Source organism: Phascolarctos cinereus, unplaced genomic scaffold (genome assembly GCF_003287225.1).
Source record: "Phascolarctos cinereus isolate Bilbo 61053 unplaced genomic scaffold, phaCin_HiC Scaffold_2;HRSCAF=192, whole genome shotgun sequence".
NCBI lineage: Eukaryota > Metazoa > Chordata > Mammalia > Diprotodontia > Phascolarctidae > Phascolarctos > Phascolarctos cinereus.
In genome coordinates, this window is record NW_027555625.1 from 118,472,126 (window position 1) to 118,485,868 (window position 13,743).

The window sequence follows — 13,743 nt, forward strand, 5'->3', positions numbered from 1 at the left end:
CCCACAAGCAGAAGTATGGCATAATGAAGAGGGGACTAGATGAGGTCTAAGAGTCCCTGAGTTATAGTCTCAGTTCTGTCACATACCAGCTGTAGAATCACAGGTAAATCACAGACAAATCACCCCTCTCACCCTCAGTTTCCCCATTTGTTAAATGTGAATATTACTTGTTTTGCCTACTTCACAAGATTGTTTAAGTATCAAATAAGATTGTAAATGACAGAGTGCAATAGGAATGTGAAATACTACTACCTATAAATGTGTAGACTCAAATGAAGGAATGAATATAGTTAAAACTAGGGGTTCAAAAAGACTTTTTTCTACTTCAGCGTCCACAAAGATGGATGGAATTTTTCCTGGAAAAAATAGAGTATTCTGACTCACCATCTCGGCTTCCAGTTACAATTTCTGGTGCTCCTTCCCCAATTCCTAAGCCACCTACACCATCTATAGTATTTATGATTTCGTTATGGCCTTTTACAGAATACACTGGCATCAGTGGAGCTTCCAAATTCCTATGTAACAGAAAAGTTATAAACATAGCATACTTATTCTTTCACTAAAACTTGGTCACAAAATAAAGACAGTGTTCAAATTTGCATTTAAAATAAAGGTTCTGTTATGAAAGTTTTCTATGAAACATATTAGTTTTAAAATGTTCTGCATTCTACCCTATTATCTTATCTTTCTCCACTCAATGCTCCAATGCTCACCCCCAAATCTTATACTAACTTTAATGAAAAGTAAATTCATATTAGTTTAGATTACAACCAAAGACTTTTTACTAATATCTAAATATGTGGACAAGACAATTTATTTTATCTGAGAAATCTCCCTTAATAGATGGTATACACTTTTATTTTCAGTGTGAATTCCAGATAATGCCTCATCCAATGAAATAATTTCATCTCTTTTCTAAACTGTGCCTAAATATTGCAAATTATTTAAAATATTAGCTGTGATATAATATTATGTAGACCAAATGTTCCAAACTGCTTTAATAATGGTTGGCAAAGAGAGAGAGAGAGAGAGAGAGAGAGAGAGAGAGAGAGAGATGCAAGAATTGGCCTGTGGAAGTGTGGATCCCTACACAAGAAGTTTGAGATAAGGTTGTCTGGTATAGCTAGTTTCAACAAACTCTCTTTGTTCAATCTCTTCTTCAATTCCTTTCACACTCCTTTTATTTCTCCTATCGGAATCTTCCCTATTTTTTCCTCCTTTTAATATTTAGTATTATATATCTTTTTTTAAGAAAAAAAAGGCTATTCATGAATTGTGAACCTTGCCTGTTTATTTGTTTAGCAAGACAAGGTTTATGTATACTAAATAGAGGTTCAGCCTTGGAATCAAGAAGACGTGTTCAAATCCTGCTTCTGACACATAGGTGTGACTATGGATAAGTTATAAATGAGGTGCCAATATGCACTGGTTTATACAAACTTCTATTTCTTAATCTATTCTCCTATTGCTTTCATACTCTTTTATTTTTTCTGGGGGAGCCTTTCCTAATGTTTCTCTCCTTTGCTATTTCACCTTACGTCCTATGCATGTTGGTAGATGTTACTTGTTCACAAAGCAGTTAATACAAAGAAGAATTCTGAATAGCCCCAATCTCCTAAAGGATATAAGACTAAGTCACAAAAAAATCGTCTCAAGAAGATTTTCTTCTAAAGAGGTATGGGTCAGGATGCTAGCCAAGATAATTCTGTAGAGGAAGTTTCTTGTCCAGAGAATCACCATCTACTTAAACATTTCAAGTCGTTAATAATATTGAGTGATGCTTCTAAAAATGAAAAGGTCACAGGATTTAGAACTAGGAATGATAGACTTTACAGAACACCTGGTCCAATTCCCTTATTTTACAGATAAGAAAATTAAAGCCAAAGAGGTGAAGCAATTTGCCCCTAGTCACAAATAAAGGTGGTGTGTTTCAAAGCCTAGATTAGACTCTCGGCTCTTGGGCTCCAGATCCAGGAGGATGAAAAGACAGCTCTCATAAAAGATACAAATGACAAGATTTTGGCACACTTATTACGGCCCTTCTTATAGTGTAAATTTACCTTAATTTATACAATAGTTATGTTCCTGAAAATGTGTATAAATATTTGATTTAGAAAACCAGCAGTGGAAACTTTTATTTAAAGAAACACAACCAATGAGTCCTGCTGTGAAGAAAATGCTACTTTTGTCATTAAATAAAAACAAAATAATTTTTCAGTTTTATAAGTTTGGATCTTCACATAAATATCCTCAAGTAAGAATATAACCAGAAGTTGAGAGTTCTGAACATTAGCATTCAAAGAGATTAAATATTGTAGCATTTTCTTAAATGTCCATATCATTAAGAGTATCTATCTACAGTAACTAAAGAAAAATGCACCCAACATTCTCAACCTGCACTTGAATATGAATACTAAATATAGACTTTGAATAACATCTATCTTAAAACCAAATAAAGACTGAACAAGGAAATTTTTTTTAAAAAAATTCTCTTTTCCAGAAGCAGAATGATATGAATGCTAAAGAATTTTTTAATCTCATCTGTCTAAACACATATTAAATAATCTTACCAGATATTCAGGTTTCCATCAAAATCTCCAGTAGCTAAATATCTCTGCTGTAGAGATGCTGCACCAAATGTTCCACACTTAAAGGGCTTGGCCTTTTCAATCTTGAGGTAGGGGAGAAAAGGATACATCATTCAACTAAGCAGGTATTTGTAACTCACAATATTTATGGAACTATTATGGAATTTAAGTAAGATGCACAATATCAAACGTAATAAGAAAACTTTCCGATAAATGCGAATCATGTTTTCCTTTAGACTTTTTTCTAGAATTAAAAAAAAATCACATTACTGAAAAAGGAATAGTATTTAATACATTTTAAAATTTTGCATATATTCTCCTTTCCCCTTATCTTTTTAATAGGCATTCACATGCTGACAATTCTGTCATGTCTACTGACTTGCAAATAGGGGAACTAATCAAGAATACATTACATTCTTCCTTGAAATCTAAAATAAGACCTTAGAACATACTTAAGTTCTTATTTTTTCTAGAAAGCTACAGAAACTAAACAAAAAAGCAAAATGTTTATGTGCTTCTGGTATTTTTCCCTGCAGAACATGACTTTTCCCTAGACATGCTGGGAAAGATTCTCTAGAGATATTTATTCACTACACACACTGTTCTTCTAGTTAACAAACTCTTTGGGGATTTTTTAAATTAAAAAAAAAGTTCAACAAATACTCAAAATTTCATGGCACAGCTGAGAAAACTCATGATACACCAGTGTGTTGTAATATATCCTTGGACTTTGTTTTTCCCAGTTGGACTTTTTTAACTCCCATGCTCTGAACCCCTTCAGTTCACCTCGGTAACATGCAGTGAGGGTCGTGTCCCTTGACCAGCCACAAAGGGTTCCATCTCCACAAGTCATAACTCTTAAATTTTTCTAGAAGATAATAACGTCCCATTTTGTATCTTTCCCTGTGCCCTTCTAAACCTATTCTCAATTCTCACTGCAACCTCCAGTCACTCCACCCTTTTCTGCTTTCCCAGACCACTACAATGGTGCTCTGGTCTCACTTTCTTTCCTTCAAAATCTTGATCCTATCTTATATAGTTAACTAGTTTAAATTTTACTGTGTCTCTAATCCTTGAATCCCTTATTTCCTTGTTTTACTAAGGCTCATACATTTCAATCCCCATCCTAGATTACTCCCATAATCCACTACTACTAAATGTCACTAGAAGTCACACACTTTTGTGGACTAGATCCAGAATTAATTTCGGTTGTGTAATTCTCAACTGAGTCTCCATTACTGCACCTCAATACTTTTACTATTCCCAGATGGACTCTACCAGTCTTTGTTCTTCACTTCAAGCGACCTACACCACCTCCTCCCTGATTTTCTCTCAGTAGAGGACCTTGTCTCATGTTTTATTGAAAAAATTGAGGCAGTTTGACCCAAGCTCTTTCATTTCTCTAATTCAATACTTCAAATCTTAACACCATCCCCTAGTCTTTCTTCCTCTGCTTTAGTCATAGACTAAGAAGTGGGTGGCCATTCTTGCCAATGCCAGTCCTATGGTATTTTGTCTTTGATCTTATCTCCTTCCAGGGGTTTGTCCTTTACTTACATTTTGTCCTTTCTAATTTCTAGTCTCTCCTTATTTATTAGCTTCTTCTCTAATAATACTTACAAACACATGAAGATCTCTCCCATCTTAAAAACAAACAAAAAACCCTTTACTACTTTACCATACCCTATTATTCCCTCAAGCTATATCTCTCCCTTTCACATCCAAAATCCCAGAAAAATACTCTACACATTCATTGACTTGACTTCCTCATCTCACATTCACTTCTGTTTTTTTGGTTTTTTTTTCTAGGCAATGGGGTTAAGTGACTTGCCCAGGGTCACACAGTGTCAAGTGTCTGAGGCTGGATTTGAACTCAGGTCCTCCTGACTCCAGGACCAGCGTTCTATCCGCTGCGCCACCTAGCTGCCCTTTCACATTCATTTCTGAATCCCTTGAAGTGTGGATTCTGATTCTGTTCCCTGAATGAGAATGCTCTCTGGTAGTCTCTTCTCACTTTACACCCTTCTCATTCTCTCTGCAGAACTTGACACTGTTGTTGCTGATTTCTGGCCTCTCTCCTGTTTTTTCCCCCAACAGTGCTCTATAACCAGATTTCCTGTCAAAACTGATCCTTCTCTATCTTCCTATGGCAACATCATCCATGCCATTACTCTATGTGTGGCTGTAGCCCAGGGCTATAGTGTGGACTCCCTCTCTTAGTTTCCTCACCATGAATCCCCATGGATTAAACTATCATCCCTATAAAGATGACTTCCAAATCAATATGCCCAACTCTTACCTTTCTCCTCAGCTCCAGTCCTAAATTATGTCTGTGACATGTCTACACAGATGTACCATAGGCATCTCAAATTCATCATCTCCACAAAAGAACTATCCTTCCCTCTAAATGCAACTCTCAAATACCCTCTTTCTGTCAAGGGTACAACCATTCTTCTAATCATCCAGGTTCCCAACTTTGGCATCATCCTCAACTTTTTCCTCTTCCTCACTGTGCCCTACCCTGTCCAATCAGCTGGTAGGGCTGGAATTTACCTGTATATTATCTTTTAAATCCAGCACCTTCACTCACTGCTCTCATTCTGGCTTTCAGCATCTCTAACCTAGACTATTGCAATAGTTCCCACCTGGTCTCCCTGTACCCAATTTCTCTCCACTCCAATCCATCTCCACACAGATGCTAAATTTCTATTGTTAAAGCAGTTCTGATCATGTTACTTCCCTTTTAAAGAAGTTTTAGTGGCTCCCTACTGCCTATCAGATACAAATGAAATTCCTTTTTTTGGCATTTAGAGTCCTTCACCATCTAGCTCGTTTTCCCATTTGGCTGCATATTATTCTCCCTCACCAATTCTACATTCTAGCCAAATGATGCTACTTGCCATCATCCCCTGGACACTACCCCTAACCACCCATCTTTATGCCCTCATGACTGGAATGATCTGTGTCTTCACCCCTACCCCGTACCCCAGCCTCCAGTTCCTTTCAAGAATCAGGTCAAGTGCTACTTCCTACACCTTTTCTAATTGCTGCACATGTCAGAAAGTATTTTGCATATATTTTGTTTTGACTTCTCAATGTATATGTTGTATTCCCCCAGTAGACTGTATTCTCTTTGGTGGCAGGGAGTTTTGCTTTTATCTTTATATACCCAAGGCCTAACAGTGCTTGGCACACAGAACCTTAATAGTTAAATTGAAATTAAATTGAAACAGACTTGGAAGGGATCTTAGCGATCATCTACTCTGACCTCCTCATTTCAGAGGTGAACACGAAGCTTAGACAGGCTAAATGATGCACTCAGGGTCACTTACGCCAAACTAGCCCTAAAATTCAAGTCCCCTGATTCCCTGTCCAGGTTAACTATTGTACCACTTTTTTTTCTATCCTTCTTGTCCTGACTTTTGTGACCCTGTTGCTCCTCCTCACGTTATTTTCCTCGTGTCTTTAACCTTTATCTGCTATACTCCTCTTATTCCCAACTGTTCCTCTCACATGTTATTAACCTTGGCTCTCTAGCTTAGTCTTAGACATCCCTCCTGGGGAACAAGAGGGAAGGAACCACAGGTCTCCATCTCCGAACTATTTTCCCAAGACATCAGGCCCTCTACCAACCATCCTTTCCACTAGTTACTTGTTAAGTCACACTCCTTTCTTGCAAATCGTTAAAAATTCTTAAAATGACACCCAAAGACATCCTATTTAAGAGAATACGAGTTTATTTTCCTAGAAAGTTTTCTTATAACAAAATGGACCCCACTTGTCCTTTATTAAAAGTTTATTTGTGATTGTCTTATTTCTTGCTAGCTCTTTATGAGCAAAGATCATATCTAATTTAATCTGGCTTCCCAGTGCCTAGAAAAGTATGCTGCATAAAGGGACTTAATGTCTGAATTGAATATCTTTAGTTGAATATGATCTCACTTTCCTCAGATCTATCATATCAACTACCTACCACCCCTTTCTAGATTTTCCTTTCCACTCCCCAACTTGATATTACATTTCCAATATATCTTGTCATTTGGTACTGCTCCTCATCTCTTGCTCCATTCTATACTTTTGCTGAACTGGATTTCAAAAAGGTAATTTGTGTGGCACTAGTAGTATAGTGGGAAAGGTCATGCAAATTTTAATGTGTCATACCTGTTTTACCAATTTTCAAATAATAATATCACAAAATCTATTTGACTTTAAAACCACAATGAATATCATTTTCTCTGATGATTCAGAGACCTTTCAGATCTTATATGGGTTCTTCAGTGTTACTGTGTCATGGGCACCTTTTGCATGCTCACGATAAAGCCCATACTTTTCCTCAAGATAATGTATCTAAATGTGTAAAACAAAATACAAAGGAAACCGATAATATTTAAAGTTACTAAAATATTTAAAAAAACAAGTTCACAGACCCCAAATTAAGAACCCCTATTACAGGATCTGAAGGCAATCATGATGGCTAATATGAATTTCATAGTTTTGAATTCTGAATTAATGGAAGTTTTAGTTTTAGAGAGGACTAAAATAAAGCATTAACTTCCATTAAACAAAACTAGTTGCAAAAGACCACATATGAGACTGAATACAGAAATATTAAAAAATGTTACAAAACAGTTTTCCTTCTCCACACTGGACAGGTGGTCTGGAAGCAGCCACTGGATCAATAAGTTCATTGACAAACTTACTACTAGAAGTAATGTTTTAGAAAAGAATACATAAAACATTTGACAAAATTAACTTCTTATCTATGAACCAAAATTATTAACAGTGCAGGCGACATTTCAATCACTGAACACCAACAAAGAGTTGGCCGTATTCCGATTCTAGAAGTGATCAGGTGCTATGAGAGTTGGGGTACTGGATCTGAAGATCAGAAGGCCTGATCAAATCTTGCCTCAGGCATTGCGTGATCCTGGACAAGATATCTGACCTCTCTCAGTCTCAGTTTCTTCATCTGTGAAGTGGAGAAAATAGCACCTACTTCACAAGGTTGTTCTGGAGATCAAATGAATGAACATCTGTAAAGTGCTTTACAAACATCAAGGTGCTATAAAAATACTAGCCATTATTATTATTCTTCATGGACAAGGAAATTGAGAATATAGCTGGGGAGTCAATGAATGGCTCCATGTATACCATTATGTATCCAATTACAACAGAAGTGGAAGCCCTAGCTTAAGGGGTAGTAGAAAAGTTAGGAAGATCTGGGTTTGAATTCCTGCTCAGACACTTACCAAATATGTGGCCCTGGTCAACTCACTTATTATCTTTAAGTCTCAGTTTCCTCTCCTGGAAAATGGGGATAATAATAGCACCTACCTAGTAATGCCGTTATGAAGACTGGTCCATGTGAGACTATGTAAAGTGCTTTGCAAACCTTAAAGTGTCAGCTACCATTTGGTTGGTAGGTAAAAAATGAAGAGCTGGTATATTTACTTTTATTTACCACATGTGAAAAATGAATATACACATTTAACTTTCATGTTCTATAGAAAATAATCATCATTAGAGTCATATTTCATCTAGCCAGTTGTTTTATTTGCTACTATAAAAAATAAACATCATTACAAGAATCTATAAAGACCCCTTGTTGGCTATTTTTACTCTATAGGTGGGCCTAATAGAGCTCATCAGAACTCTTATATCTCCACATCCTAATACTACTTAAGTCTTAGTCAAATAAATTCAAAACTTAAATCTAGCTGCAAAGGGGCTACAAAAGACAACCTTTTGTGTAATGTGTGTATCCTAAGTGGTTACAACCTTCTTCCTACTAGAAGGAAGCTTGAGAATAATGAATGCAAAGTTCACAGGAGGTGGAGATATATGTTTTAGAATTTCAAATTCAAGAAATGTATATTACCCACATGCTAAGTGAAAGGCACTGTTTTAGTTTGTGGTAGTAGTAAGAGGTAGCAACTATTCTTTTTACTCCAACATTCAAGTGGCCAGAATGAATAAGGGGGAGAGTATACTAATGTGAAGAATACTTCATCTGATTCTCCTAGCTGATTTTTTTCTAGATGTATTAATTCTTCTGGTCCACTGGGCAAAGATCACCTCTTCGACTATATGAATTAGATTAAAAACCTAGTTTCTCCAAAAAGTAATTCAGATTCTTTCACCTGGCTAGAATAAGACAATTCTAGCAGCAAAGCAGTTGTAACCTAGATTCACACTGATTTAGCAAATAGTAGTCATTTTTCTTCCCTGTATATGAAAAAAAAACCCCACAAACCAAGGAAATATATCGGCTTTAGACAGTAAATAAGGGCTTAGAATTGACTTCTACAACTTTCTGGGTCCTGACATGTAGAAACATGGTTACATTCCCTCAGAGAAAGGGTTGTGTGACAGATTGTTAAAACAAAGGATAGTTTCCATGAAAGATGTACATATGCAGGCTTTAGCTTCAGGTTATCATCATTAATATTTAACTCAGCACCCATCAAGAAGATGATACCAGATGCACAAAATATGATCTCTAAAAGTTAACAATGTAAGTAACAAGATAATGGCCACATACATGATGATGGCCTACTATCTCCAGGATCAAATATAAAATTCTGTTTGGTTTTTAAAGCCCTTCATAACCAGCCGTCTTCTACCTTTTTCAGTCTTCTTACACTTTATTCTTCTCAATTCTGAGATACTGCCCTCATGGCTGTTCCCTGCCCAAGACATTTCACCTGATTTGGGGCATTTTCATAAAGGTAGCTGGGTGGTACAGTGGAGAGAGTGCTGGGCCTGGAGTCAGGAAGATCTAAGCCCTAATTTGGACTTCAGATAGTTATTAGCTGTGTGACACTGGGCATGTCTCTTCACCTCAGTTTCCTCATCTGTAAAATGGAGATAACAGAACCTACCTCACAGGGTTGTTTTAAGGATCAAACAAGCTAATATTTGTAAAGCAATAAGCATAGTATCTGGCACACAGTAAACACTATAAAAATTCTTATTCTCTTCCCCTTCTCTCCCAGTCTACTATGCCTTGAACACTCTTCCTCCTAGACTCTGCCTCTTGGTTTCCTTCATTTCAGATAAAAATTCCAACTCCTTCTGCAAGATGCCTTTCCCAATTCCCTTAATGCCAGTGCCTTCCCTTTAATATTATCTCCAATTTATCCTGCATATATTTTGTTCGTCCTTAGTTGTATGCATGTTATCTTCCCCATTAGATTATGTGCTTCTTGAGAGCAAACACTGTTTGTGCCTTTCTTTGTGTCTCCAGTGCCGAGCACACTGCTGCGCACATAGCAATAAATGCTGACTGACTTGACTGATTTGATACATAGATTATTCTTGTTTATTTTTGTTTGTTTAGTATTATTTGAGATTTGGTAATCTTAGGTAGCTATGGGTAGTCTTATTCTGACAAGATGGAAGTAGATTTAGAAAATAAATCACTTGGTATGTATAAAGAAGTTTGTTCAAGCACAGTAAAACTACAAGATGAAGAAGAGAAGAAACAGTGAGACAAATAAATGAAGAATTCTAAGAAAAAGCAAGTGATAAATCTACACAGATCTAAATCTAAACCGATTGGTGCAACCTGTGGAACATGTGTGATTCCTCTGAAACTGAGGCACAGTAGCAAGAAGTATACAGTATCCAGCAGTGCTTAAAATAGCCATGATAACACACATTTATATTGCAAAATACCTTTCAACTTCAATGATGACAAAGCCATCCTCACCTGCTCTAATCCCTAATTCATTAACTTACATGTTAAACAATTTAGTGTCTTACTGTTTACAAAGCTGAAGTTTCCTGAGCATAGGGACTGTTTTATTTCCTGTATTTATGAATCCAGCATATGGCCTGGCATATAAAGGTGTTTAAAAAGCACTTGCTGATTGAATGTTGAAGAAAAAGAAAAACAAACACTAGTCTAGGCTCTATAAGGAATGCAATGAAATATAACACATAGTTCTCTTCCTGTAGGGGCTTTACCATTCAGGTAGGCAAGGCAGATTTACAAAAATATACTAATAAATAGCATGTGGATAGTATAAACAGTAACTGCTCTAGGAATCAAGGGTCACTGAAATGAGCTGACAATTTCAGGAAAGGCTTCATGGAAAAGATGGGGTCCTTGAAAGATGGAGGAGGTTTTAGGGGATGAAAGGCAGGGAAAGATATTCCAGGCAGGGGGAACATATAATAAGCATTGCACAGATGTTAGTTATTTTCAGAAAGACAGATTAGAGTCAGTTTATAGAGGGCCTTGAACGTCAGACTAAAGAATTCAGACATTATCCTGTGATTGATGCTAATTCTTATTCGGGAATCTTTGGTTTGGTTTCATTTCCTTCACTTGAGAATGCAAACCCGACAATTCATTCTGATGGCATTTCTTTTCTTTTCACTTGTTGAATCTCTACCCATCCTTTAAAGCCAATATTAAATGCCACCTCCTCCATGAACCTTGTATCAAGCTCCTGGGTAATAAATTACATTTCTCACCTTAGATATGAATATAACATTTTGCATATGTAACTGTAAAGCCTTTCTAGTTTTCTCACATTTTACTCCCCTCCACAAACTCTGTATGGCCCAGCTACAATGGCCTATTTCTCCAATGTGACCCACCATTTCTTCTTGCTGTGTCCCATGCCTGCCTCTTCACCTGACTCTCTCAGTTTTCCTGGCTGCTTTCAAGACTCCTTATCTTTGGCAGAAGGCCTTTCCCAATCCCCCAGGTGATATTATCATCAGTAGTAGCAGCAGCAGCAGCAGCAGCAGCATCTATATTGCACCTACTGTGTGCCAGGCTCTGTGCTAAGCACTTTGCAACTATTATCTCATTTGAACCTCACAATAACCCTGGAATATAGGTGCTATCCCTTAGCCCTGTTTGCCTCAGTTTCCTCATGTGCAAAATGAACTGGAGAAGGAAATGGCAAACCATTCTTGCACCTTTGCCAAGAAAACCCCAAACAGAGTCATGATGTGTTGGACACAACTAGAAGGACTGAAGAACCAGCAGAAGTTCCCAGCTGGCTGTCAGTGGCTGAGATCAGCAGCAATCTTCTGATGCTCAGACCCAAACTCAGGACAGGAACTTGCAGAGCTAAGAACAGCGGGGCAACAATTACCCTTTGCCATAGATCATATAACTTTGGGAGAACTGAAAGGCTGAAAAGCTCCCCCAGCCTGAGATGTTCCCAAGAGCTTAGAATAACACAACACTTAATATCTCAAGAGACCAGTAACAAGACCAGTCCAGACCATCCCTATAACAGTGCAAAGAGACTGACCTTAACAGTAAGCCTAAAGTTGGCTGGAAGAATGAGCAAACAAAAAAAAAATTCCACCATGAAAAAGCTATTGTAATGACAGGAATGCTTAAAAAATTAACATAAAAGAAGAAAATGACTCCATACCATTCACAAAAAAAGTCTCAAATAAAAACACAGCTAAGGCATGAATGCAATTAGAATTCTTGCAAAAGATGGTTCAGTTTAAAAAAAAAACCAATTATGATGCACTTTTAAAATGAAATAAGAATGCTAGAGGGGAAAAAAACTGGAAAAGAAATGAAACCTATGGAAGAAAGAATTAGGAGGAATTAACAGCTTGGCACAAAAGCTACAAAACTTTGCCGAAGCAACAAACTCCATTAAAATTACAATGGGACAAACAAAGGCCAAAGACTCTGTGAGATAACAACAATTTTAAAACAGAGGTAAAAGACTTGAGGAAGAAGAAGAAAAAGGAGGAGGAAGAGGAGGAGAAGACAAAGAAGAAGGAGGAGGAGGAGAAGAAGAAGAAATGAAGAAGAAAATGTAATGTATCTCATAGCAAAACAAAGAGGAAAAAAAATTTCAAAATCATTTGACTACCTGAATACCATAACCAACAAAAGAGCCTAGACCTCATATTTCAAGAAATCTTAAAACTGGCCACATTTCTTTGAACCAGAAGGCACAGTGGAAAAAGAAAGAATCCACCAATCACCTCCTGAAAGAAACCCCAAAATGAAAACTCCAAGGAACATTATAGTCAAACTCTAGAGGTTCCAGATTAAAAATACTGAAAGGAACAAGAAAGAATTCAAGTACAGACAGTTTTAAGTAAATTTGCATTGCAAATCTGATTCCCCAGCGATGGGTGGCAGGACACCTCATCAGCCCAGGCTGGCACATGAAGCCCTAAAAGGGGAGGAGGAGGTCTGTGGAGTGGTCCACTTACATTAAGCGAGAACTGGTGGTAACGAGGAGCCAGTCGGGATCACACACAATTAGCTGCCACCACTATGAAGATTGTTGTTGTTCATCCTATGTTCTTGAAGAAGACTAATGACATCAGGAGGGTGAACTAGATTTAAGCGAAAGAGAGCTGCGCAAAGTTATCAGCCTTACTCTCTCAGAGTCATCAGAGTCCAGTAGAAAAACACAGCTCAGGACAACTGGCAAAATGGCCCTGGAAGCTGTGGGAGACCTTGCTCTTTTAAAGCAAAGGTCTTTCCCAGGTCTCAGTTTGTCTGAGGCAACACTCATTTAGTGATTTAAGGGTAGGTAAGAATTGAGGCAAAAGTTGGTCCTTTGCCTTCACAAAAGAATCAGTCTGGGAAGGGAAGTCCCTCAGTGTTTCTATGTGGAGAGCGTGGAATGATATTCTAGGAGGCAAAGGATCTAACAGGCTTACAGCCAAGAATTACTTAGCCAATAAAACTGAGTATAAGAGTACAGAAGGAAAAAAAATGTACTTTTAATGAAACGGGAAATCCAAGCATTCCTGATAAAAAGATCAGAACCTAACAGAAACACTAAAATCAAACACAGGAATTAAGATAAAGATAAAAAAGTAAAGAGGAACAAATATAAACAACTTAAATCCTAACATGGGGAGAAAATACCTGTGATCCCTCTGAATTCTATCATCTTCAGGGGTCTCAGAGAAAGTATAATTAGAGAGAAGGCCTAGGAATAGTTATGTCTTGATGATTTTAAAAGAAGAATGAAAAAGAATGGAAGAATACACTGAGGGGAGAGCGTGCAGTGATTTGGGTTAGGAAAAACTATCTCACATAATCAGCAAGTAGGCATCTATATTAACAAAGAAGAAGGGGTGGGGGGAGCAAGCTGCTGATACTTGAATCTCTCACTTTCATCTTGCCCGGTCAAAAGAGGGAAGA

At 37.3% G+C, this 13,743-nt stretch overlaps 1 protein-coding gene across 1 annotated transcript in view; it reads right to left on the reverse strand.

The window, feature by feature from the left end:
• DNAAF10 (dynein axonemal assembly factor 10) overlaps positions 1–13,743 on the reverse strand; it is a 43,032-nt gene that overhangs the window by 24,708 nt on the left and 4,581 nt on the right. The window contains exons 2-3 of the mRNA XM_020985410.2: positions 2,571–2,671; positions 385–515 (exon numbers count right to left, since the gene is read on the reverse strand). Of these exons, the coding sequence (XP_020841069.1) occupies positions 385–515; positions 2,571–2,671 (232 nt within the window). The remainder of the gene's footprint in view (positions 1–384; positions 516–2,570; positions 2,672–13,743) is intronic.